General features: G+C 38.2%; 1 protein-coding gene across 3 annotated transcripts in view; it reads left to right on the top strand.

The window, feature by feature from the left end:
- ulk2 (unc-51 like autophagy activating kinase 2) overlaps positions 1-26,875 on the top strand; it is a 44,962-nt gene that overhangs the window by 7,547 nt on the left and 10,540 nt on the right. For all 3 annotated transcript variants that reach the window (XM_079823977.1, XM_079823979.1, XM_079823978.1), the window contains exons 3-17: positions 568-609; positions 12,460-12,492; positions 14,570-14,606; positions 16,411-16,584; positions 16,873-16,946; positions 17,065-17,166; positions 17,284-17,342; positions 19,908-19,990; positions 20,080-20,130; positions 20,209-20,297; positions 20,454-20,625; positions 21,516-21,576; positions 24,594-24,743; positions 25,950-26,095; positions 26,218-26,301. In XM_079823977.1, coding sequence (XP_079680103.1) covers positions 568-609; positions 12,460-12,492; positions 14,570-14,606; positions 16,411-16,584; positions 16,873-16,946; positions 17,065-17,166; positions 17,284-17,342; positions 19,908-19,990; positions 20,080-20,130; positions 20,209-20,297; positions 20,454-20,625; positions 21,516-21,576; positions 24,594-24,743; positions 25,950-26,095; positions 26,218-26,301 — 1,357 coding nt within the window. The remainder of the gene's footprint in view (positions 1-567; positions 610-12,459; positions 12,493-14,569; positions 14,607-16,410; positions 16,585-16,872; positions 16,947-17,064; positions 17,167-17,283; positions 17,343-19,907; positions 19,991-20,079; positions 20,131-20,208; positions 20,298-20,453; positions 20,626-21,515; positions 21,577-24,593; positions 24,744-25,949; positions 26,096-26,217; positions 26,302-26,875) is intronic.

Genomic DNA, 26,875 nt, shown 5'->3' with positions numbered 1-26,875 from the left:
CATTCAGCAAGACCACATTCAATTGATCAAAAGTGACAGTAAAGACATCTATAATGTTACAAAAGATTATTATTTTTATATTATTATTATGAATCCTGAAAAAAACTTCTTCTTTTTTTAGCAGAAAAATTGTTTTCAACATTGATAATAAGAATAAATGTTTCTTAAACATCAAATCATCATATTTGAATGATTTCTGAAGGATCATGTGACACTGAAGACTGGAGTAATGATGCTGAAAATACAGGAATAAATTACAATTTCAAATATATTAAAATAGAAAACATTTATTCTAAATTGTTTTATTGTATTTTTAATCAAACAAATGCAGCCTTGGTGAACATAATATAATTCTTTAAAAAACATCTTACCAAACACACATTTTTAATGGCAGTGTATATTATTTATTGTATTTATATATTTTTTTAAATAATATATAATGTAAATGTACCGGTATTTGTCTTGTATTATTATATTTATATATTTCTGTTTATTTATTATTATACAGTTTAAAAAAAAATTATAATACCACAGTAATTATAGATAGCGTTTATTTTTTGTTTATAGGAACTCCAGCATGAGAACATTGTGGCACTCTATGATGTCCAGGTAATGGCTTTTTTACTCATTTATTACTATAATCTCTGAATGCTCTGTCCTCACTAACTCTGAGCAGATTTGCCTAGAGCTGTTAGTGCTCTACTATCCACTAAGAGCTGTGAGGGCCTACGGGACTGGCCCAGTTCTTATATAACACCACCCTTCACATGACAAGTCACATAACCTATCCTATAAGCCTCGCTGTACATTGCATGAGACCTCTTTGAGAATATCACGCGCATTATTCTCTAATACTATAAAGAGGACGTTAATTATAATTATATAACTGTTAATGCAAAAATACATTGTGTGCAGCCCTTTGCAAGTGTCTTACAGGGTAAATTAGAGAATAATGTCAATGAGGTAATAAGATTATTTCTCAGCATCCTTGGGGCTGAATACTGCATACTATGGTGGAAATGTCAGCCAGTTCTGTTAGCAAGCTAATTCATCCATCAATACCCTGCCTTCCTCCTTTCTGCATCCCACCAGCAGTCTCATATAGGGGGAGGGTTTGCCTTCTCTGGAATGGTGTGGGCTGTTTAAACACCATTTCATTGGTCCAAACCCTCGGCTGACAGAGCAGGCACTGTTCTGAAGGGACGTTGATGTCTACGGCAGGATCAAACTGTGAAAAGCTCTTGGTTTAATTATGGCTGTTATGACTCAGTCCACCTATACACCTTTAACATGCAATGCTTCCCAGTATAGTGAGGAGAGTCATTAAATATCCTGCACTTCCAACGCAGCAATGTGTCTTCCTGTGCTTATATAACACTCCCACACGCTCCGACACACACCTGCAGTGCTGATGGGGCATTTAGACCCCCTCATCCTTCAGTTAAGCATGCTTTTCTGAATCAGTTTTGGTGCTGAACGGTGCAACATTTTTGGTCTTCTCCAGGAAGACACTTGAGAAGAAGAGTGATTTTATGTGTAATCTATCTCTGCTCCAAGGGCAGAAGGTCTGAGTACACTACAAGCTGTTTACATCCATCTCACTGATATCTCGTTCTTGAGGATGCACTGTTTATCTCCATCAAATAACTTGTTCTTTTTAGTTGGTGTGAGAATTTGAGAAATTGTAGCGTTTTTTTCTTGGTTGTGACGTTTAGCGGCAAAATCTGTCCCACTTGGCCCGAGGTGTGTTTTTCCTCTCCGTGCTGAAATGGAGAAGTGGGTGTCAGTTGTGACGTACTGTAGCTGTTCATCAGCTGTTTCTGGAGACTCGCATGCTGCGCCGTTCAGTCGGATGACCATAAATACATTTGTGCAACGCTGAGATCCACTTCTTGCTAACTCTTGTCTTCCATATCACGGGGTCAGTCTGACTGAGGTGGAAGTTTATCTTATTTGATCCTGGAATATTCAAGTCACCCCCTCCCACCACCACCATATTTAAAGGGATAGTTCACCCCCCCCCCACAAAAAAAGTCCTTATGACTTACTCACCCTCAAGCCATCCTAGGTGTATATGACTTCTTCTTTCAGACGAATACAATCGGAATTTTATTAAAAAATATCCTGGCTTTTCCAAGCTTTATAATGGCAGTGAATGATCAAAAAAGTGCATCAAAAAGTACTTATATAAGTACTCCACACGGCTCTGTGGGGTTAATAAAGCCCTTCTGAAGTGAATCGATGGATTTGTGTAAGAAAAATATCCATATTTAACACGTTATAAAGTAAAATATCTAGCTTCCAGCAGACCGCCTTCCATATCCAACATACGGAAAAAATGTCTGCCAGAATCTAGATATTTTACTTTATAAGTAAAATATCTAGCTTCTGGCAGACCGCCTTCTGTTTTCAACTTACAAAAAAACAAGCGTTACTAGCGTAACTATGACGTTGGACGTAGCGTAAGCATTTGGAATTGCGAGAGGCGCTACACTTTTTCCTTATGTTGGATCATGGAAGGCGGTCCGCTTGAAGCTAGATATTTTACTTTATAACGTGTTAAATATAGATATTTTTCTTACACAAACCCATCGATTCACTACAGAGGGCTTTATTAACCCCACAGAGCCGTGTGGAGTACTTTCATAATGGATGGATGCACTTTTTTGAGCTTCAAATTTTGGGCTGCCATTCACAACCATTATAAAGCTTTGGAAAAGCCAGGATGTTTTTTAATACAACTCCGATTGTATTCGTCTGAAAGAAGAAGTCATATACACCTAGGATGACTTGAGGGTGAGTAAATCATGGGATCATTATCATTTATGGATGATCCCTTTAAGCTGTTTTTTTCTGCCAGGAAAAGACCCAGATATCTGAATCATGTTGAATATTCACATGGGCTTTTGCAGGTAGGACATTTAGTAATAGTAATTATATTGTAAATTATATGCTGTGCTATTGTATTAAGTATGTTTCTGGCCTAAGGCTTCAGTCTGGAACCTTTTTTAGTCAGTAAAAAAGAAAATTGAGTTCTATCATAACTTTGTTGTATAATAGCTGCAATTATACAAAATACGTTTCTAATTATACTAAAGTACTTCATTCCCCAGTGGCAGGCACACTTGTCTTAGTGATGGTCTTGATGGCAACATTAGTTTGGATGATGAAGGTAATATATAGCTTGCATCTCGATTTCATGAACTCACTATCACTTTGCAGATCTGTCACTTTTACTATAGGACACTGTAAACACAAAGCAAGTGGATGCCTGCTTAATTGCTTCTCAAATTAAATAAATGGCCATTTACCTCAGCAGGCACCGTGAGCCATAGACTACAGAAAAACGTGACCTTTATCTACCACACTTCTCTTGATGGCAGCACAGAGCCCTGGGGAATATCGATGGCTCTCCCTTCCGAGCCCAATTATGCTTCTGTGGACTGTTTACAATCCACTGTCATTAAAGATGTTAGGAGGATTGACTTTTTTTGTACCCAGCCAGAGGTGTCTAGTTAAAGCATAGCAACAGGGAGCGCGTGCCCTTTCACATTTCAGCTGTGCTGTGAGAGGTGGCCCTCAGATCCCACTACGCCACACGGAGCATATGCAGCACGGTAGCACTCCGGCCCAGACCTGCAGCTCTGATAACGATCTCATCCCACATGATGAAGAAGTGTGAATGGAGGCTGCTTGTGATTTAATGCCAACGTCAATGCCTGTTCACACGTGCGTGCTTGCTTAGAACACATACACACAGAGATGTTGCAACGTTATTGAGCTTTTTCTCAATGGGGATCTGTACAGATGGAGCTGAAGATATTGCCATAGCTGTTTAATTATAGGCTTGCAGTGAGAGCTGAGCAGCTCCAGTCAAATGCTATTCAGTGGTGTCCCTGCTCTGGCAGAGGGAGGCTGGAGACCTGCTGTAATAACATGGTGGTGATTCTTTCTTCTGCCTGAATGAGTGTACTTGTGCTTTGCATTTAAAGGGATAGATTCACCCAAAAACTCAACGTCATGTAGGGCTGCACGATTGATCGAAACAAAACCAAAATAGCAAAATGGCTTAGTGCGATTATGAAATCGCAAAGTCTATGATTTAATTCAGGTAAAATATGCATTGAATGTTGCAGAGTAAAATGCACCACAGGGCTCCAGACTGCGACCAAATGTTCGCATTTTGCGACTAAAATTTGAGAGTGTGCGACTGAATTTTACATCCAGTCGCACATGTGCGACCAGTAAATTTGCCTGCTGTCGGTACTGGAGAAATTAAAGGGTTAGTTCACCCAAAAATGAAAATTCTGTCATTAATTACTTACCCTCATGTCGTTCGACACCCGTAAGACCTCCGTTCATCTTCAGAACAGAAATGAAGATATTTTAGTTGAAATCTGATGGCTCTGAAAGGCCTCCATTGGCACAATGGCACTTTACACTCTCAAGACCCTTAAAAGGTACTAAAGACGTCGTTACAAAGTCCATCTCACTACAGTGGTTCTAAAATAACTTTATGAATCGGCGAGAATAGTTTTTGTGCGCAAAAAAACCCTAAATAACGACTTACATAGTGATGACGATTTCAAAACAAGGCATCATGAAGCTTCGAAGCGTTATGAATCAGTGAGCCGAATCATGATTCGGATCGCGTGTCAAACCGCCAAACTGCTGAAATTTGGTGATTCAAACTGCTCAATCGACTCACTGATTCATAACGCTTCGAAGCTTCATGATGCCTTGTTTTGAAATCGTCATCACTATGTAAGTCGTTATTTAGGGTTTTTTTGCGCACAAAAACTATTCTCGCCGATTCATAAAGTTATTTTAGAACCACTGTAGTGAGATGGACTTTGTAACGATGACTTTAGTACCTTTTAAGGGTCTTGAGAGTGTAAAGCGCCATTGTGCAAATGGAGGCCTTTCAGAGCCATCAGATTTAAACTAAAATATCTTAATTTCTGTTCCGAAGATGAACGAAGGTCTTACGGGTGTCGAACGACATGAGGGTAAATAATTAATGACAGAATTTTCATTTTTGGGTGAACTAACCCTTTAAGAAAATACACTTACTATTTATAATTGATAGATGTTATATCTGGCAAATTCTATCTTTGCCAGCCGTTTCTATATGAGATAATATTAAACCATTTGTCCGTGATACATTTTTGCTATTCGCAATCCAGAAGAGAGAGAAAGTGAGCTCTGTCACGTGGAGCTACAGCGAACACAACACGCAGTCCGCTTAATGAGTGACTGTGGCCAAGAGAACTAAACAAAAGTTTAGTCTTGTTAAACTTTAGGGAAGTGCTGTGATATTAATCTAATTTTATTTTCGATTTCGGCTTCCAAGAATTATAAAAAGATGATATGAGGTAAAACTATTCCTATAGCCTTGTTCCGTCGAGCGCGACATCCTTCCCTTCGCAGCCTTGCGCTGTCATTTCTCCCTAAACCTAAACTTAAAGTCAGAATGAGTGATTGTTGTAAACTGCAGTCTCTACTGTTGCTGAACTGCGGGATGTGTTTGATAATAAAGAGCAATTAAATGCACAATAATCCGCGCAAGAGACGCTGTTTCCAACTTCAAGGCGGCTTATGTGTGTGTGCTGCGAAATGGACCGACTTGCACTTTATATTTTAGGCTTCGTGTGCGCGTCTAAACCATCAAATAAACAACAAATAGCCTGTGTCAAAAGGACCGGATTGGAGAGTTGTTACTTTAACAGTTTATATCTTAAATGGGCATAAATAGTTTGGAGAAATAGGAGAATATGATATTATTAGTTCTGCATTCGGTCTTAAAGGGGCAGCGTCTAATAAACCTGCTGACGATTGAGCCATTAATTCGAATCGAACAATTTAAGGCAAATAGAAAATATTCACATCTCTTGAATGAATAACTTTCGCTTTTATAAGCATTAATCTATCAATTTATTCAGTGAAAACTCTGCAGTGTTATTTTACATTTCATTACTTTATTAGATTTCTTTGTAGGTTTGTTCTTTCTAATATTAATGTTAGCAGACCTTCCGAATGCCTGCACACTGGTCCATTTATATATGGTTTTATATATTTGTTCAAACATTGCTGTTTCTTTTGCTATAGATATTGTACTTTTCAGATTATAAAGCCATGTTAATTATGTTCTTAATTATGTTTTTTTTTTTCATTAAAAAAATATATACAGTATAATAAAAAGAACCGGTAAGAATACCGTTAAAGTACCGGATCGATAAGCAGTATCAGCAAGAGTAGTAATACCGTTAAAACGATACCCATCCCTATTAGTAATGCAGTGGAAATTAGTAGATTTGGTTAGCATGTTGATTTACCAAACATGTGTGCACCCCTAAATTTTCTGGTTGTACCCCTAAGATTTTCAGTTGGGGGCCACTGTGCTCCTAGTGAAAAAAGTTAGTCTGGAGCCCTGCACCACTGTGTTCTGTGTTCTCCACACAAAATTATCTCTGCATGCACTGTAAGTTTACTCGCTTATAATTTGGGAATGCAACATGCTTAAAACTATCTTCCCAAACTTGTAGTGAGAAGTGCTTATAAACAGGCATCAATAGAGAAGCTTTAGGGGGTCCTTGCAGATTTCTGCCAAAATAAAAGCTTGATGGTTTATTTTTTTAATATAAATACTATATACAATATTAGTATTGTACCGGTATTGTAGTATTGTAATTTTACAGTTGTACTTTAAAATAAAATGATTCTATAATTGTATTTTTATAATTAAATACTGAAATGTATATATATATATATATATATATATATATATATATATATATATATATATATATATATATATATATATATATATATATATATATATATATATATATATATATATATATATATATATATATATATATATATTTTGATCCAGGTTTGTTGTGCTTGATTGTAGGGCTGCACAATTTGTTTTGATTATGTCAATATGACTGTATAATGATGATAATAATAATAATGACGATAAAAAAACAACAACATTAATAATAATTATTATTATTTGAGTCATATATTGATTGAGATATATATATATATATATATATATATATATATATATATATATATATATATATATATATATATATATATATATATATATATATATATATATATATATATATATATATATATATATATATATATATATATATATATATATATATCAGATCTTCAATTGTTTTGAAGAAAAACAATTGTCCCCCTTGCGATGAATGTCAATAGGGTTGTTATGGACACCACTCAGTTTTATTGTGTGGACAAAATGTTTGAAACATTCTTCAGACAGTCCATTGAATAAACAGAAGTGTTGTTCAAATATGCAAAAAGCATGTAAATTTTAAGGAAAACTATAAAGGAAATGTGAGGGCTGGAAGGATACTATCTTGGAAACATTAAGTTGGAGGGAGGAGTGGGCGGCGTTTTGAGTCAGGGTGGGAGGAGCCAGGTTTGTTTATGCGTCACATATGCATGAGACAATCTATGTGTCAAAACAAAACTTGAATTTCCTGTTAGAGAACAGCGTGTCCCAGTGGAGGATGGATTGACTTGTTGTCTTCAGTTTTCTAAGAAGGAGGGGAGGAATGAATTCAAATGAAGACTAGCAATGAGTGGTGGGTGCAGGAAAAGAAACACAGCATGGGGACATCTGGAAACTGTTAACGTTTTCCTTGAGAGCTGCCTGCAGGAACTAATAAGTGTTCAGCTAATAAGTTGTTTACACAATGTTGGATGATACCTCTTTGCCATTTAGCGATAAATCCATTCATTCACATTACAGTGTAGTAGTTTTCTCTAAATTCCCACCTTTTAAGGTTTGTTTCGCATTTCTTTCCCCCAACCCACCAACATGTCAGTGTAGGCTGTATGTTTATTTATCAGCCTTCGTGGGCTGTAGACACAAGAAAGCATGTTTATTCGTGTCTTTATCTCTTTCTCTATCTTGCAACTGTGTAGGTTCATGGCCTTGCCACAGGCAAAATGATGTGCTGTTGTTCCTCACTACCTGTTCTTGCTACAACCATACTCAAGTGTGTCAATCAGAGTTCCAGGGACATTGCTTTAGAAACAATCTCATCTGAAAGGACAGTCTGTCTATAGACTCACGACACCTTGAGTATTCATTACATCCCCAGAATGTTGTGTTCCCTTTTCATGTAGATTACTAGAAACCGGTTGAGTTTCTAAGAGGAACACATCCATCTTTCGCGATTGGTCGCACATGTTGTGTTTCTCAAATATTCCTAGAATTTAAAGCCCTGCTTTGGCTGGATTCCACATTTATGTAACCCAGCACTGATCCAACATGATGCAAACCTCTCACTGCCTGGCTGGAGCATGCTCCTTTTGACTTCATGTCATGGCTGTATTTTCTGATGTTTTGAAGCTCATGATAGCTCTGGAGATATGGTTGGAACGCAGATCAGCTCTAGCTTTGGGTTTGGTCAAAGTGTGCTTTGTTGTAGGGTTGACCCGATTTTACATCCAAAATTTGCCAACTCTTGATGTCTGTTGTTGCACCGAAATTAATTTTGTACTGAAACACAGAAATGTTCAATTTATTTTAGGTGAAAACTGAAACCGAAAACAAAGTTTTGATAATTAAATTGGGTAGTTGAACTTTTTGTGTTTTTCAGATTGTCTTGTTCTCAGATGATAAATTAAACCAGTCTTTGGCAATGAGCTGCCTCTCGATATTTCAGCCGAACAAATTTTACATATTGCGACTCTTGCGTAATTTTTGGTCAGGGTAAAGTTCGTCCATGACAAGTTTACCTGTTGTAGCTTATTCATGTTGTGTGCACAAAATAGACATTGACTAGTTTTTTTCAAAATTGCTGATATTGGCTGACTTCCAACATGGTGCCGATATATCACATTATTCTCCATTTCCATCTATAGCCAGGCATGCTGCCAAGCTGCCAAATATGCTAATTAGCTCTAAACATGCAATAACCGATGTTGCTTTCCAACTGAATTTTGTTAAGTAGCAACACATTGTTCTTTGGTACTGAAAGTTTCAAAATGATGGCAGTTCAGACATTCTAGCCGTTTGTCCAGAGTCCAGTCTTTGGTAACTGACCTATTTTTATCCATGTCCACATGACAAATATAAATTATGTAACAACTGTGCTTAAATTATGACGCATATTGTTTGGCTAGATTCCAAGTGGAATCTCATTTCTTGCCAAGAAGCAAGGAAAAAATTGGCAGAAGGAAATCAGGGGGGCACTTTTGTGTTTGGACATGCAATTCTTGATTCATAGCTGTTTGTTTTTCTTTTTCTGCCCACATGTGGTCAATGGTTCGTCTTGTGCCTCTGATCAAATGGCCTGTGTGTTTGTTTGTTTGTTTGTGTGTGTGTGTATCATGCTCAGAGCCAGTTGGCTTCGAATGAACTCCAAGATGGTCAAGTTCAAGAAATTACTGATATGTGATAGCAAAGTTAATGACGTCCTTGAGTTGATTGACCCCTCCACCCAGGCAAAGCTGCTCCTGCTCCATTTCCTCTCTCCTTCCTATCCCCCACCTCAGCCAGCTCGAATCAGCCCAATATGCAATCAGACTGACAACCAAAGTTTGTGCCCCTTGTAGCCCCTAGGCTGCATTGATCCCAGATCCCATAAATGGATCTACAGCAGAATTAGAGGCGGGCTTGCCCTGGGATCAGATTACAGAGAAGAAGGAAGTATCTGCTTGCAGAATGCAAATCTTGTCAAGTCATGAGCCCATGAGCTGCTTATACATTTTGATTAAGATTATGAAGACAAACATGTTACATAGACTAGGGATACACCAAAATTTAAATTCTATATTTTTTTGTCCAACTAAATTCAAAATTAAACACTAAAATCTAAAATCAACCATTTAAATGCTACAAGTGATTTCAGACATCAAAACTTAATATAGTATGAGTATTTAGCAGTGTTATTAATGTCACGATCATGCCCTGTTTCATTTTATTTTGTCATTTGCTGCGTCCCAATTCGCCTACTTATACTACGTCCTAAAAGTATGTACTCTTGTGAATAAAAAGTACATACTTTTGAGTGTGTAGCAGAAGAGTATGCAAGCTTTGGGACATACTACTTCATCATCTTTAGTTTAGTTATGTGCGTCCCGTCACCGTTTAAACTGCCCTGTCAATCATCATCACAGTTCAAATCCTTCACATTCAATTTAATTTCCTTCCGTATCGGAAAGAAATGTAGTAGCATGTTTAGCTGCCATTCGTGGGTCTTTAATGCAGAGACTCCTCTCATGTGTTTGCAAAGTTAATGGCCAAACGTATCATTACAAAAGTTCTCAATGCTGCTGCAGGTATAATATATATAATATAATAAAATATAATGTGGCTAACATTGAATAAATATCTTAAATACTGATAATTGCTCACTCAAACCCCTTTATCTAACCCTCTCTCCCAAATGTCAGACTCGCGTAACCGTCATGTTTGTAGTTTTTTAACACTTTTTATCCGCGTTTGTAGTTCTAATCGAATCCTCGTCCATCTCGCAATGGGTTGTGGGCAATATCAGTGCGCATCGATCTGCACTTCGAATTATGACCGGAAATAGTTGACCATCCGGGAATCTTTGGAATACTCTTTTCAACATACTACGATTTGGGACATACTAATTCTTTTTTCGAATACTATTTAGTACGGATAGTTTGCGAATTGGGACGCAGCGACTGTTTTTAGTTGTAGTTTGTTATTGCTATAGTTTCTAATTAATCTTGCACCTGTTCCTTGTTCTGTAGATTGCATTCTCTGGGTGCGTCTCAATCAGCCCATTGACTTATGTCCTAATCAGTGCCCTGACTACTGAACTAGGGAGCTGATTGACAACACACTGTGTGTATTTAAGCCCTTAGTTTCCTCAGATTTGTGTTTGTCATCATAAATGTTTAATGTGTAGTTGCTTTGTTGATTTTCAGTGTTCACCAAAGTCTCTAGTATCCTGTTATTCCTGTGTTTTGTTCTTCTTTGGATTTAACTACACAGTGTACACGTGACGATTAAATTATTTGTGTTATTATAATAGTATATAATAGTGTTATTATAAAAGTTATGCACCAAAATACATTTTTGATCAAAACACTGAAACAGAAATGAAAGTTTTCATTTAATGGTGCACTTTGTAACTTTTCCGTCTGCTAGAGGTCCCCTATTCAAAACAAAGGTGTAGTTTGATGACGGCAAGTTTGAGCGCAGAATCTTGGGACATGTGGTCTTCACCTCACAGCCGGTGGAAAAGAATCAGGATAGGACTCAGACAGAAATCATGTTCATGGATGCGATTATTAATGTTACTGTAGTATGAAGCAGAGCAGGACCGAGTGTTGTGGGAGCTGAGCAAGGCCGCTGGAGTGATTGTTAATCATTTATTATGACACAGTCGCTTATGAGTATGAGACAGAGTCGAGTATGAGGTAACGCAGCTACATTTGAGTGTGTTAAAAAATTATGCTATGACATTACTCTGTGCATTCGCTCGGCGGCTGCTATGACACTTCCTGCACACTGTAGTAAGAGTAAAGCGTTTCTGCAAAATAAAACCGGAAACCGAGAGTATCGCAGATATGACGCCATCGACAGGCGACTCCCTCACATTTCCCGGTTCCTTGGTTAAAATAGCAATTTTCTTACCATTTACAAATAATTGGAAACATTTGGGATATTGCAAGTACTCAACAGAACAAAATATAACACTGGCCTGGTCATGTTCTCAGGAGCTACTTTTTTTTTTTTTTGGCAAATATATTTTCGGTTAACGAAATTTTGAAATTAATTAAAGATTAACTTTATGTGAGTTTTACGTAATGGCGAGGGTAATCTAAATGAACAAATAAGGGAAATTATCAAAAAACATTAAGGAAAAGTCCTGTGGAGATCTTGATATGGTGATGTGGGCAGATGGAGTGTTAGAAACACACACACTCTCCAAAGGCAACCATTTATGAGCAGCACATAAAATGGCCGCATTTTCCTTGTTAATGGACCAGTCCATCACAACTGCATTAATGGGCTGCCAACATCAATTCACTGAATATTACCATGAATCATAAAACTTTCAGATCAGATGGTGGAGGAAGCTCTATAGATTGGTGGCTTGTCTTGATTACTGTAACAGGCCGCTTCCCAACCAAGGGTCTCATGCTTTTTATTTGGCCAGCATTCCGCGTCTAATTCCTTCTGTATTGACACAGCAGCCCTAATAGCTGTTATGAGGCTAGTGTGTCTAAATGGTTTCAGCACCAGGATGTTTGCATGCCAGGATTTGAAACGTGAGTCGTCTTCACTTGCGCACGTGCCTGGATTTCCACCACCACCTGATTGCTGGAGGACATGAACCTGTGTGCAAACAAATCAGTGTCGTTGATGGATGTTTGCTGTTATGTGCTGTTTCCGAGTAAAATTTTGTCTTGTTTTTCTTTATTCAGGAAACGCCAAGTTCTGTATTCCTGGTTATGGAGGTGAGTTTAGAGCACATTCACCCCTCCATCTCTCCCTTTCTCTTGTTTCTCTCTTCCACATGCTCTTGTTTTAGTCATGAGGCCACAGCGTGCCTAATGTTTCATGGCTATTCTTTCTAGTATTGCCCAACACTGCAGTCTCTGAAGGAGAAACAAACACATAGAGAGGCCAAACTAAAAATATCTGTTCAGGGAAAGCTGCTCTCAAAAACAATTTCAAGAGCTTTAATATTAACTATCTTTAGCATGTAATATCAGTCCAACACTTCTCATGTATGTACCTCCTGATAATGGAACCTGCTGGCTTTCTGAGTATTATTTATTGCGACCTGTCGGCGTGACCTGAGAGGGTTTTGCAGCTAGAGTTTGGCTCAAACTTGGTTCTCTTCGATCCGAAAACCTGTGGTCTGACCTGAGACCCGAGCGGGTCCAGGTCCAAAACTTTGACGAGTGCCTTAGGCACGGGTCGGGCTGATATTAGTAGCCTTGGGTCTTGGGTAATTTTAATATTATTGTTATTAATATTATTCTTATTATTTAAAAACAATACATATATAATATGTATATAAATGTTGTTTTAAAATAATATTTAATTATAAATAATATTTTTTAGTTAAAGGAACAATCCACTTTTTTGAAAATAGTCTCATTTTACAAGTCCCCTAGAGTTAAATAGTTGAGTTTTACCGTTTTTGAATCCATTCAGCCGATCTTTGTATCTGGCGGTAGCACTTTTAGCATAGCTTATCATACATCATTGATTCTAATCAGTCCATTAGCATCTCATTCAAAAAATGACCAAAGACACTTTCAATATTTTTCCTATTTAAAACTTGACTCTTCTACAGTTAATTCGTGTGCTAATACCAACTGAAAATGAAAAGTTGCGATTTTCTACACCTATATGGCTAGGAACTACTTTCTCATTCCTGCGTAATAGTCGCGGATCTTCGCGGCAGTACCATGGCTGCAGCAGCGCAATGATGGAACACAGCGCCTGAAAGTAGCCCCCAGCTAGGTAACTTTCAATGTGACCAGCACTAAGTTCGTGTAGTTGCAGAGAAAGTTTCAGGCTTGCAGCCGACAAATTGTATTGTGGATTTACCTGTGTGATTAGCCATGGTTATGTGTGTTGTAAAGGGCTGTGATAGTAAGTCGAAGGTGTATACTACCACCATGTTTCACAGAATACCAACGAATCATTGCGCCGCTGCAGCCATGGTACGGCCGCGAAGATCCGCGACTATTACGCAGGAATGAGAAATTAGTTCCTAGCCATATAGGTGTAGAAAATCGCAACTTTTCATTTTCAGTTGGTATTAGCACACGAATGAACTGTAGAAGAGTCAAGTTTTAAATAGGAAAAATATTGAAAGTGACTTTGGTCATTTTTTGAATGAGATGCTAATGGACTGATTAGAATCAATGATGTATGCTAAGCTATGCTAAAAGTGCTACCGCCAGATACAAAGATCGGCTGAATGGATTCAAAAACGGTAAAACTCAACTATTTAACTCTAGGGGACTTGTAAAATGAGCCTATTTGCAAAAAAAGTGGAGTGTTCCTTTAATAAAATATTGAAAAATGTAAGAAATATAATTTTTTTAGATCAGATTTATTGTAGTTTATTGAACACTAAAAGCATTAAAAATGGCTCTTTTTAATGAATTTTTTCTGTAGAATAAAACTTTCTTGTGAGCCAGATGCAATATTTGTGTGTTGTTGTTTTTTTTTCCGAAAGCTCGCAATAAAGGTTCAGTCAGAGTTTTATAGATGTTATGTCATGTTAACTGTTGTGTATTATCTCTGAACTCAACACCCAGTATGCTCAGGGCTATTTCTCTCCCGCCATCAATGATGTGGCAATTTACTGGCCCCCAATACACGCTGACGGTCCCATAATACTGCATCACTTCATCAGATTTATTAATGTGTGTGTGTCTGTGTGTGTGTGTGTGTCTACACCGGCCTTCCTCTTCCTTCAGCCCATATCTAGTCCTCGAGCCTCTGCAGTTTTTTGTATTGTTCTGTTGGTTTCAATGTTGAGTTTTATTTTCTGTTTGTTTCCTCTTCAAGTACTGCAATGGAGGAGACCTGGCAGACTATTTGCAAGGTAAGCAGCTTGTGAGATTTGGTCAGGCCGCTCAAATAAAAAGAGCATTGTTTTTAAAGCACATTTAAGTGAAGTCCACCTTTAAATGGGTTTCTAAAGTTTCTTTGCACATTAAACGAGGATGTATTTCTCAGTGAGCTAGACTTGAAGTGTCTGTCTCCAGGGCTCGATCTCAAAGCACACTTACCGCCAACACTCTCAGAAAGTCACCGCTGCCTCCATTATCATATAAATTTACAGATCATAGATGTTTGTCCACGTACCCATTGTGAATAAACTGAAGTCTGTGTACTTTAGTTTGGTGTTTACGAGCAATCTTTGTTCCTTCAGAGGAATCTGATTGGTCTATAAACCATGTTTTCACTGAGTGTGTGACACAGAGGGCATAATAGAGATGACTCTGGTGCCATTTACTTTGTGTGTGTCTGATGCTGGCTGGACTGTTACCTCTTGTTATGTTCAGACAGAGCGTTATCTTTGTGTAACCATGATCTTGGCCTCTTACCCTTCTCCCTGTTTAATTATGCAACCGTTTCTTAGTTATACAACCTCACAGTTACAGCTATGCCAAACACTGTTTTGGGATCAGTACGAGGTTCATTGTGATCATAATTGCTTTGTTTACAGAGCAGATTGAGTGAAGGCAATCCTCTTAGCAGCTCAGTGGATTACACCAGTTTTGTTCTAACAGGGGACCTGGAGCGCCATCACTCCATGTAAAATCCCTGAGCAGCTTCTGATTTTAACATTTACACCGATCAGGGGCCTAGAGAACATGACTCTGATTGTCTTGTATTAGCGCAGTGCAGTGTACATCACTATTTAAAGGGATAGTTCATCCAAAATGAATTCTGACTTCATTAATCACCCTCAAAGTGCTCATTAGGGTGGCCTGTTGTCCTAGGCCAGTGACGGAGAGTTTCGGATTAGTTGACGGAACTGTCACTTGACCTATTTGGCTGAAAACGACAAACCAATCAGTAATGTTTTGTCATGTATGCCATTTTCCAATTTATTGGAGTTTCTTGTGTAATTTTTAGCTATTATTGCTAAATTATAAATTTAAATGAGAACTGTACAATAATAAAAAGTAAATATAAAATAAAATACATTTTTAAATTCAGAAAAATATCAAATGTATAAATGTTTTGTGTTCGTCCACTGAAAATGTTGCCAGAGCAAGCAGTAATATCAATTATTGCCCCAGCCAGGTGTGATGAAAAATCATGGAAATTAATCAAATCTTAAAAGGCCATGGACATTTCAATAGTCAGTCTACATTTTTATAGTTATGCTCAGTTCTACAGCATTTATTTTGCTATAAATTTGTCTGTTATATCCTTTAAAATCCTTTAGACATAATGTGACAATGTGGTCACATTAGCAAAAGTTTGTCCTATAGTCAATAGTCTAGCGATGTATGAAGCGAATCTCACATTGAAGTCACTTTCAAACCAAGCAGATTTCTGTTGGTCAACACAGTGAGTTTGCAACCAGCTTGAACTTGATGCGAAATTTACATGAGGAAATTCACAATCGTGTGGATTCCTATTGAAATGATTGGATTTTGTTCGCAAAAAAATATATGTGACCGCACCTTGCTCTTCGCAACTAGTAAATCTGAGGTTTCTTGACACATAAAGCCAATTGATTTTCAGCAAATGTCCTGTTTAGAAACATTGTGTGCTGTGTGCAAGCTGTTATACCGGCTGCAAAGCTATCTGGTTAATTGAGGTTTTTATAGAATGTCTTAATGGATTTTATAGCCATGTTTCACAGCGGTACATTGTCTTTGCTCTTCCAGCCAAGGGCACTCTGCGAGAGGACACACTGAGGGTCTTTCTACAGCAGATTGCGGCATCCATGCGCATCCTCAACAGCAAGGGGATCATTCACAGAGACCTCAAACCTCAGAACATCCTGCTGTCCTACGCGGGCCGCAAGAAGTCCAGCATCAGCGGCATACGCATCAAGATTGGTAACACTCTCCAAAGCGATTTTTTGCTAATATTACTATATATAAAGTATTGAATCTACAGTATAATTCAAATGTCTCGGACCAAAATGAATATCTCAAGTCCACTATGTATGTACTCAATCTTTCATAACCAACAGTCTATTTCATAGCATCATACACTTTCCGCCCTCTGATCTCTCACAGCCGGTTTTGTTTCCATTGTCTCAGTCTGTGCAGAAGTTATAAGTCGTGACTCTCAGACAGCAGTATGTAGCTATTAATAACACCGGTGCTCTCTTTGTTCAACAGCTGACTTTGGTTTTGCAAGATATCTCCAGAGCAACATGATGGCAGCCACTTTATGTGGATCCCCAATGTACATGGTCAGTAGCCGCATGCTGAACTCGCTCTCACTGTCTCAGATTTGCGAAATACATCCGCGGTGTGAGACTTTGTCAGCATCATGTTCTCATAATCTGTTATCTTTCATTCTCTTCACAGGCCCCAGAGGTGATCATGTCCCAGAACTATGATGCCAAAGCTGACCTGTGGAGCATTGGGACTGTCATTTACCAGTGCCTCGTGGGAAAGCCACCTTTCCAGGTGAAGTTCATGACAATGAAGCTAAATCATGAGATCATATTGTAGCTGATATTCTGATTTAAATACTGTTTTTTTATGTGAAGTTGTGTTTTAAAAGTGTTTTATGTGTATGACCAGGCTAACAGTCCCCAGGACTTGAGGATGTTCTATGAGAAGAACAAGAGTTTGGTGCCAAAGTAAGAACACAGACTTGTTTTCTTTTGTTGTGTTTCATCTGCGTCATATGAAACACAACAATGTGTTGTATAGTAAAACCACCATTGTTCCACTTTTTGTTTGGGTTACCTGATACCTAAATAACAGTGAGGCCAATGTAATGTGTAGACTGTACTCTATTGTTCTAAAGTTTGGGGTCAGTACGATTAAAAAAAGAAAATATTGCTTGTATTCAGGACGCATTAAATTGACATTAAAATTCAGTAAATACTTCAAATACAGTAAATAATTTTTGTATCACAGATTCCAAAATATATTAACATTGATAAAAATAAGAAATGATTCTTGAACACCAAATCAGCATATTAAGCTGTGTTCACACTGCCAGCGACAAAGCGGCATGATCCTGTTGATTTCAATGGAGAGCTGGCGATTTCTGGGGACATGAGCAGCAGTGACCATTAGCGACAGAATAGGTTTATTCAATGGTGCAGCAAATTTGAGATATGTTGATTTTTATGCAAATGAAGAGCAACTTTCAGAAGCAACAACCAATATGAGTGAAATCAGGTGTGATTGAGGGAAAAGTTGATCCATCACTACATCTTGTAGTGGAGTGTCGTGGAGGAAAAGTTATTTTTTGTGGTCAGCAACTTTCCTATAATTTATTATATATCCCTGTGCCGACTCTGACGTAAATCCAGATATACTGGCGCTTGCACTTTCTCTGCAGATAAATAGACACGATGGCAAAAAGCCATTGCTGTTTCTCATTCATCTTTAATATTAAAGGGAGGGTGAAACACTCATTTCAGTCAATCTCATGTCAATCTTGAGTACCTATAGAGTAGTATTGCATCCTTCATATCTCTGAAAAGTCTTTAGTTTTATTATATTTATAAAATAAAGATACACTGTACCGAGTCTTCCCGAAAATAAAGAGCGGCTGGAGGCATATCGTGTGCTAAAGAATGACGAACGCGCACAGCTATTGCGTTGAGAGCGTCTGAAAGCTGTGACATCCTTAAACGTGGAAAAAACGTTATCCTAAATAAACCATGGAGATCAAGCAGATTTAGCCATACATATATGATCCAGAATCAGATCTATAGGCTGAAATTGAACAGGAGAAGCAGCAACGACGACTACAGCAGGACGTTTCAATGGTATTTACTGTAACTGTAACCTATATATTTGCTTAGCGGCTTGTCATGCGCGAGTTTTACAACATTTGTGTGTGTTTACTCATGGTTTATGAGGACATAATTTGGTTTATGGACTATTGTATGCAATTTAATGTTAGCAGTAGCAAACGGAACGGTTTTGCACATCAGACTAGTGCGTGTTTACATAGAAAAACAATGGAATAGTAGCACAATTGAAACGGACGAGTCGATAGTTAACACAAAGACATTTGAAGCAGTTTTACTCATCGCCTGCTTTCAAAACAGGAGTCACGACCGTGAACCTTAATTGCTGGGACTGCTCCATCTTTCAGCATTAGACGGGCTACAAATCCGGAGTTGAACTGTACCTTGTTTATAAACCATTGTCGCCGAAATTTAGGGAACAAACCAAAACACTTGGACAACTCCGTTGCTGCTCTGGAAAAACAAACTCCATCCACTGTCCCATTAACGCTGGGTTCTTTGGGAAGCTGTGCAGGGTTGTCTTGCCCTGACAACCAAAACACACATTGTTGGTGACATTGTTGATTTTGTGAAGTCCTGTGACTGCAGCGCGCAGCCGATGACTTCTCTAAAGCCGAGCAGAGCGCGTTAATGGGCGAGCGTTTGCTCTCTCGCTCTAGTCGGGCGCGCGCCCTTCCGGGAGAAGAGCCTGTACTGCCCGTACAAGGACATTCCGCTCTTGCTGACGTCAGAAAGACCCATACTCGAAAACAACTTTCCGAAACTTATGAGAAACCGGAAAGAGTATTTTTGGCACAGAAATACTCCATCAAACGTCCAACTTTGTCCATGTTTAGCATGTGAATCCAGGTCTTTAACAGTGTAAAAAACTCAGTATGCATGAAACAGCATTTCACCCCCCCTTTAAGCATTTTATGTACGGATTCCATTTATATTTAGTCTTTTCCCTCCAAAATGCTTGATTTTAGTGGCAAGAAAACTGATTCAATGTTTACAGCATGGAATAACATCCGTGAATGTCGTTCATAAATGTTACTAGGCAACCAGTAGTGGGAGCGCCCACTAGCGACTAGCGATGCTGAAAATTCAGCTTTGCCATCAATGAAATAAATTACATTTTGAAATGTATTTAAATAGAAAAGTTATTTTAAATTATAATAATATTTCACATTTCTCTTTTTACTGTATTTTTGATCAAATAAATTCAGCCTTGGTGAGAATAAAAGAAGACTTCTTTCAAAAACATTGAAAAATCTTACTGACCCTAAACACAAAGTTGCTGAAATAAAAAAACTCTTCATTAACATACTCTTTACTTAAAATGTACTGAAAAATTAAAATAGATTTTTGATTATATTTGATTATTAATCCAATAATCTTGATGTGGCCAATCATTGGGTGCTATTTTCTAAATAACTAAAACTTTGTTCACAGCATCCCGAGAGAGACGTCTCCTCAACTGGAAGATCTGCTGCTGGGGCTGCTCCAGAGGAACCAGAAGGATCGTATGGATTTTGGTCAGTGTATTTCTGTTGTTTCAGTGCATTGTGGGAGGATTTCCATCTTGTTGTTCCCTTTCCTCATTCTCATATTTTTCTATCTGCAGACACTTTCTTCAGTCATCCTTTCTTGGAACCAACATCAACTATTAAAAAATGTAAGTAAGAACATTTGATGAGCAAATTTGAGGAATAAGGTGTGGCTGGACACTAAAGCTGTTTTTCTTTTTACCCAGCGTGCCCTGTGCCAGTGCCCACATGCTCTGGCTTGGTCTCAGACAGCACGTGCGGCAGCTCTCCTTCCTGTCGTTATGTCTCTCCTCCGGTAAGCTCCTTACATTGTCAGTGCTGAATGCGTTGTCACAGACATGAGCAACTCCTAAACTAAGGTGTTGCATGAGATGATTGCAGCATTTAGAGATTTAATAGCACTGACTCAGCTCAAGGTAATCCAGCGTTTACCTCCACCTTTGTGTTGCAGTCCCTGCCAGACATGCAGACTCTACCAGAGGACGTGCTGTCCTCTCCACCTCTAGGCCCTCCCAACTACCTGCAGCTGTCCAAAGAATCGGGCGGCAGCACCAGCAGCAAGAACTCCTCCTGTGACACGGACGACTTTGTGCTGGTGCCCCATCTCTCCGCAGAGCAGTCCTGTGAGTCACATTACATCACTGAACACATGCTATGCCCTACAAAAATCATTTAATAAGCAGTATTTTTGTCTAGTTTAAAAATATTGATATATATATATATTTGAGAAGCAAATAATATTTAATCTTATTTTTAACTGTATTGACCATTAATGTGAGATAATAAAATTAAAGATTTATTTTCATGATGCACTCTTTTTTTTATTTTTCTTCCATAAGTAAAACAATATACAAGTTAAAACTATTTATTTTAATTTGAATCCTAAATCTAGCTAAATTTGAGGTTTATGCTGAAAACAAGAAAAACACTTAATTCGACTTATATTTTCTGAAAACAAGTCTTAATATCTTAAAATAGTCTTAAAACAGTTTTGTAAAATATTTATATTTTAATATTAAGTACAATACTTTAAGAATGGTTTAGTGTATTTACAATTATCAGATAATAATTCTTGAATTCATTTTTATTTGTCAATTTAAGCCTTTTTGATCAATCTCACAAAATATAAATATATAGAAAATATTGAAGAAATATTTTATATCACAGAATTAAAAAAAAAAAAGATTTTCACTGTAAGCTGTGTTCCTCATGGGGACCAAAAAAATGTCCCCACAAGGACAAGAATTTTGGATTTTGCCATATTTGCTGGCAAGTTTTGTCCCCATAACGTAGGGTATACCTGAACCACACACACTAAGCACTAAGCACTAGATTTGAGCAGCTGCTGAAGCTGTTTGCGCTTGTGTTTTAGCGTATAGAGAGGCGTCAGCTGAGTCAGCGCTATGAAAGCCTTCCAGGGCTGATTGCCCTCTCACAAGCTGTGATTTGCTGGTGTATGTGAGACTGTGTGCATTTATGTAGTTCTGATTTTCTTTCTTTCTCGTCTCCTTAGATGACCTTCCGATGGGGGCAGTGGGCCGCAGACCGTCCAGTGAATTCCTTCTGTGTGGAGGGTGAGTGTGACATCCCTGATATGGTTCACTCAAAATGCATTACAATGCTTTCAAACCTCAAACCTTCACACATGCACGTTTACTTGCATCAAGCTGTGCAAATGTTAGAAAAGGTTAAGTAGGCCAAAGATACACAGTTCACAGTCAAGTCCGACATGCAGACAGGAATATTAACTCTGGGTAAATCATCTTGATCCCTTTTTGCATCATGGAAATATGGAGTTACGGATTAGCACACTGATCTGTTTGTTTCGTTGATGTCATTGGGGATATTTTTGGTGCCTTTCTACTCCCAAACCTTTTAATCATGGAGGTGAAAGCCAGGGCGAGTTCACGGTTGTGTGTCTATTGTTATTGCAGGAGAAAGCTGGTGTGGCTCAGCAAGAGGTGAATCACATGGCTGGTGAATGAGTCCTGTGGGAGCGAATGTGTGTGCGTTTGTGCTCCTGCCCTAAGAATAGACCACCCTGCTGTCATTTCTTGCCATCTGCATGTGATCTGAAACTGTTTCCACACCGTTTACTTGTGAACCGACCTCTATTTTTGTCCATCGGCTGTTTTGTGACTAGACGTTTGTCATTGTGCAGTTATGCAGTGGATCTGACAGAGTGACGGTTAAAACATTCATATGTTGCTGCTCATTTTTTGTCTGTTACTCATGCAAAACAGAAGCTGTTTTGCTGTTGTGAGAGTCGGTGCATCTACTCGGAGTCACTTCCTTCTGCTCTGTGGCTTTTCTGTTTCCCTCTCTTGTACAAGCGAGACGTACTCCACCTTCACTGTCTCCTCTCTGTCTGTCTCTTCACACGCTTGACTGAATCTGATTTTGAAAAATAGTGCATGTGAGAGTTGCACCCAAATAAAAGAAATCCATCTGATAACCAATAAATGGCAAATATTAAAATGCATACTATTTTGTTTAAAGTGGTGATGAATTGAGAAATCAAGTTTCCCTAGAGCTTTTGATATATAAAAAGTAATGGTAATATAAGAATATCCTGTAAGTTTCAGAGCTGAAAACTTCCTTGTTAGTCAAAGAAAAGCTTTTATAGACACCAGGCCCAGCAAACGATTGATCTCAGAATGTGCCCGGCTATGACGTTAGAGTGTGAAGCACTGCCTCAACAGAAGAAGAACAGCGCCTGATTCTGTAGCCCCGCCCACCGACTCGTGCCACTAACATAGGCCTACAGAGAGAGCTAAACCGCATCGAATTTAAATAAATCATTGTGTTTGTTTGATAAAGACGTTTTGTGAGTCCTGTGTGATGAATTAATCCGGTTGCCGTTTTCCCACATGCTTCAAAACAATCCCTCACGGTGTACTCGCGGGGAGCCGAAGCTCATTAAATATGCAAATCTTATCCAATCCTAGCCGTGGGCGTTTACTTCCAAGTCTTCAGTGCGGCACGCCCAGAAAATCCGAGCATGCAGGAGAGAGCCTCAAAACCAGGGTAGAAAATAGCCTATTACTTATTCATTATGATGTTTTTGAATGTAAAAACCACACAAACATCATAAGTTGACCTCAGACAACAGTATGAATAAGAAAAGCCAGTTCATGACACCTTTTAAATAAATTAAAAATAAAACACTAAAAATGTATCTTGTTTTAAATGCTACAATTGAATTTGGTCACAATGACATTATAATGTACAGTATGTAAAATGTTCATTTTGAGATTTGCTAAAGATACAAATTAAGTGTTAGATTATTTGTGTTTTTGAAGATTTAAGTGAGAAGTCTTTTATGCTGTATTTATTTGATCTAAAATACAGTAAAAACAGTAATACTGTGAAATATTGTTACCATTTAAAATAACAGTTTTCTATATTTATATATATTTTAAATAGTATTTATTCCTGTTATGGCAAAGCTAAATTCTTCAGTGTCAAATAATCCTTCAGAAATCATTCAGAATTCTTTGAATAGAAAGTTCAAAAGAACAGCTTTTAAAAAAAAATGGAAATCTTTTGTAATATTATGAATGTCCTTACTGTCACTTTTGATCAATGCATTCTTGCTGTATTATTTTTTTCCTGTATTTAATTTCTTACTGAGCCCAAACTTTTGAACAGTAGTATTCTATATATATATATATATATATATATATATATATATATATCTATATATATCTATATCTATATCTATATATATCTATATCTATATCTATATATATATATATATATATATATATATATATATATATATATATATATATATATATATATATATATATATATATATATATATATATATATATATATATATATATACAGCTCTGGAAAAAAATAAGAGACCACTTAACATTGATTTCTCAATGATAAGTGGTCTCTTAATTTTTTCCAGAGCTGTATATATATATATATGTCCTCATCATTTATGTCCTGTTTGGTTTGTTGTGCCATGCTGAACCGACTCTGGGTCAAACAAAGGAACTCTCTTTGTGTGCGGTTGTTGTGCAGCCTGGTTAACTGCTCACGTGTAGCCCACACTCCTCCCTCCCTCATTACATAATCCAGGAGACTGGAGCTCAAACAGTAACGCGCAGCTTCCTTTCTCCCTTTTAGCTCCCCTTCCTTCTTATCAGACCTTTGCACAGTGCACGCACTCCTCCCATGCATGACCCAGTCATGACATCTGTGAAAAAACATTGTGTTCCTGATAAAATAAGAACGAGCTGTTTTGTTTTCTTTGTCTGTGACTGGTGAAGGTAGGTGGACCAAGCACGTGCCACTGCCTAAAAAGCACCGCCCACATCCCCTCCCTTCTCCTTACTGATTGGTCAGGGCTTTGTGTTTACACTGTAGCTCCGCCCCTTGTGGGTCGGCCATGCCCCCTGAGCAGAAACTGTTTTCGCTGAGCTCATTTGACAAAGTTGGAAAATTCTCGCACTTTACATTTAGTGATCGCATTGTATGAGACTTTGATCTTGAGGATTTTGTCAAGGTTTATGGCCTAAATGGGTTTGGAAAAGCATTCTGACTGGATTGCAACCTTGTTTTCTGGGTTTCTCAGGCCACCGCAGCCATCCACCGGACAGACCCCCATGGTGTCGCCACGAAGCGAGACCACGCCAATACCTGTGCCCACACAGGTACGAAACTACCAGCGCATCAAACAGAACCTCTCCAGCAGCCCAACCACAACACTTTATGGCTCTCCCAGGTAAGACATCCAACAACTGGAATGTGTAACTCTGCTGTTTATTTGAAGTGGCTTATTCATGTCTTTGTGATGCTATGTAAAGATCTGTGACCTGATTTGTCCAACTCATTACTTGTCACTCTCAAAATCAGTTTCCTAAACTCGTCTCACTTGTACATCTGATATGCTGGGTGGGATTGTCTTTGAGGACAGATGGGTTAAGGGTCTTCAGGCAGGTGTCTAGTAAAGTCTGGAGATTATGACTGTTGCTTGCCCCTATTAGTCACGCCGGACCTTAGCAGCTGCTTGGACTACTTCACTCTGACCTGCCCTGTGTCTCAAAAACGGATTAATCTCATCACAACAGCCTTGCTCTCCTTGCGCCCAGGGCCAGGCTGGTTCACATTATATCACCCTGTTAGTCAGCTCGGTTAGGGTTAAGTGACACCTGGGCACCGGTTCAGACTTGATCTTTGAGTCATGATTGTCTTCTAGGTGCCGGTGCACTGAACTATTTAATATTTATGAGCTTACCAAGCTGTTTTTTTTGTTTCATTAAGCTTATTTATGAATTGTTTGAGACGGCAGGAATATTGAGTATCTCACTTTAGTTAAAGAAAATGTGAGGAACTCTTACCCTAACAACGCTGATGACAGAGGAGATCCTGCAAATTGTGTTTCATAATTGACTAATAAACTAAAATTCCTTACCATTTAAATGTTTAGGGTTGGTAAGATTTTTTATGTTTTTAGTCAATTACGCTAAACAAGGCTGCATTTACAGATCAAAAATACAGTAAACACTGTAATATTGTGAATTATTATTGCGATTTTAAACAACTTTTACTCCAGTCTTCAGTTTCCTTCAGAAATCATTCTAATATGCTGATTTGCTGCTCAAGAAACATTTCTTAGTATCGTCAATATTGTGCCACTTAATATTTTTTGTGAAAACCATGATTTTTTTCAGGATCCTTTGATGAATTTAATTAATAGTTAATGTGATGAACTACACCTGTGGGTTACTCTCTTAGGACACCTGTGTGATCTTGAGGAGAACTGACATTATTTATACAATAAAATCACATCAAACCAGTTGATTTAACATAATTGCATAATTGTTGGTTACGAAAAGTGACACTTGTGCTAAGAAAAAGTTTCAGTGAAATACAATTGTAAGGTTGTCAAATACTAATACAGTATGTTTTTTAATGTGTAATTTTACAGATCAGGCACAGTGCGGCGCTCCAACACAAGCCCCATGGGCTTCCCTAAAATGGTGTCTGGGTCACCAAGCCCTGCAGATACGGTCCAAGCTGTGGGACGACGTCTCTCTACGGGCAGTTCCCGGCCCTACTCTCCCTCTCCACTGGGTAAGAGTTGCCACTGTCAATCCTGTTTCATGTTTTCTAGGAAACTATATTTTTTTAAGACTGACATGTCCTGACATGTCCATTTTATGTGTGTCTGTCTGTTTCTTTGTGTAATTCCCCAGTGGGCACTATTCCTGAGCAGCTTGGCCACTGCTGCTGTGGACACCCCCAGAGCCACGAGGCCCGCAGTCGCAGCTCCTCAGGCGGTGAGTTTATATGCCAAAGATTGACATGAAAGAACCCACAGCACTGATGTTTCCTCTTCAAAGTGGCACCATTAACGGTCACACAAGCAGTAGGCACAGTCGCTTCCTCCCTGTGGGTCACAGCATGTCTGTGTTATTCTAATCTCCACAGAGACAGCTGCTCATTATGGCTGAGAACTTAACAAGCGACCAAGAACAATGCATGTTGTAATAACAAGCAGTGCGACTCGTGAGCTTTTGTGTTAGGCCTCTTCAAACCTAGAAACCTTCAAACCTGTGAACTCAATGATCGTGTCTAAACAGCAGCAGACAAACTCAGTGACCTTGTTTTACACTTTTAGTTGGCTGAAGTCTTATAGGACACATTTCAAATATATAAACTGCAGTGTCACCTAGTGGTCGAATCATGTAGCATCTAATGAGCCATAGCGACAAAATGTCAGCATGAAACATTTTACAGTGTTCTTGTTACATGTAGTTACTATAATAATTACAGTAAATAGTGCATAATTACATGCAACTAACCTAAATCAAACCCTAAGTACATGTTGTTAATTCATATTACTCAGCACTT

The sequence above is a fragment of the Gobio gobio genome, assembly GCF_949357685.1.
Source record: "Gobio gobio genome assembly, chromosome: 8".
NCBI classification, from domain to species: Eukaryota; Metazoa; Chordata; class Actinopteri; order Cypriniformes; family Gobionidae; genus Gobio; species Gobio gobio.
This window is presented reverse-complemented; position numbering and strand designations above follow the sequence as displayed.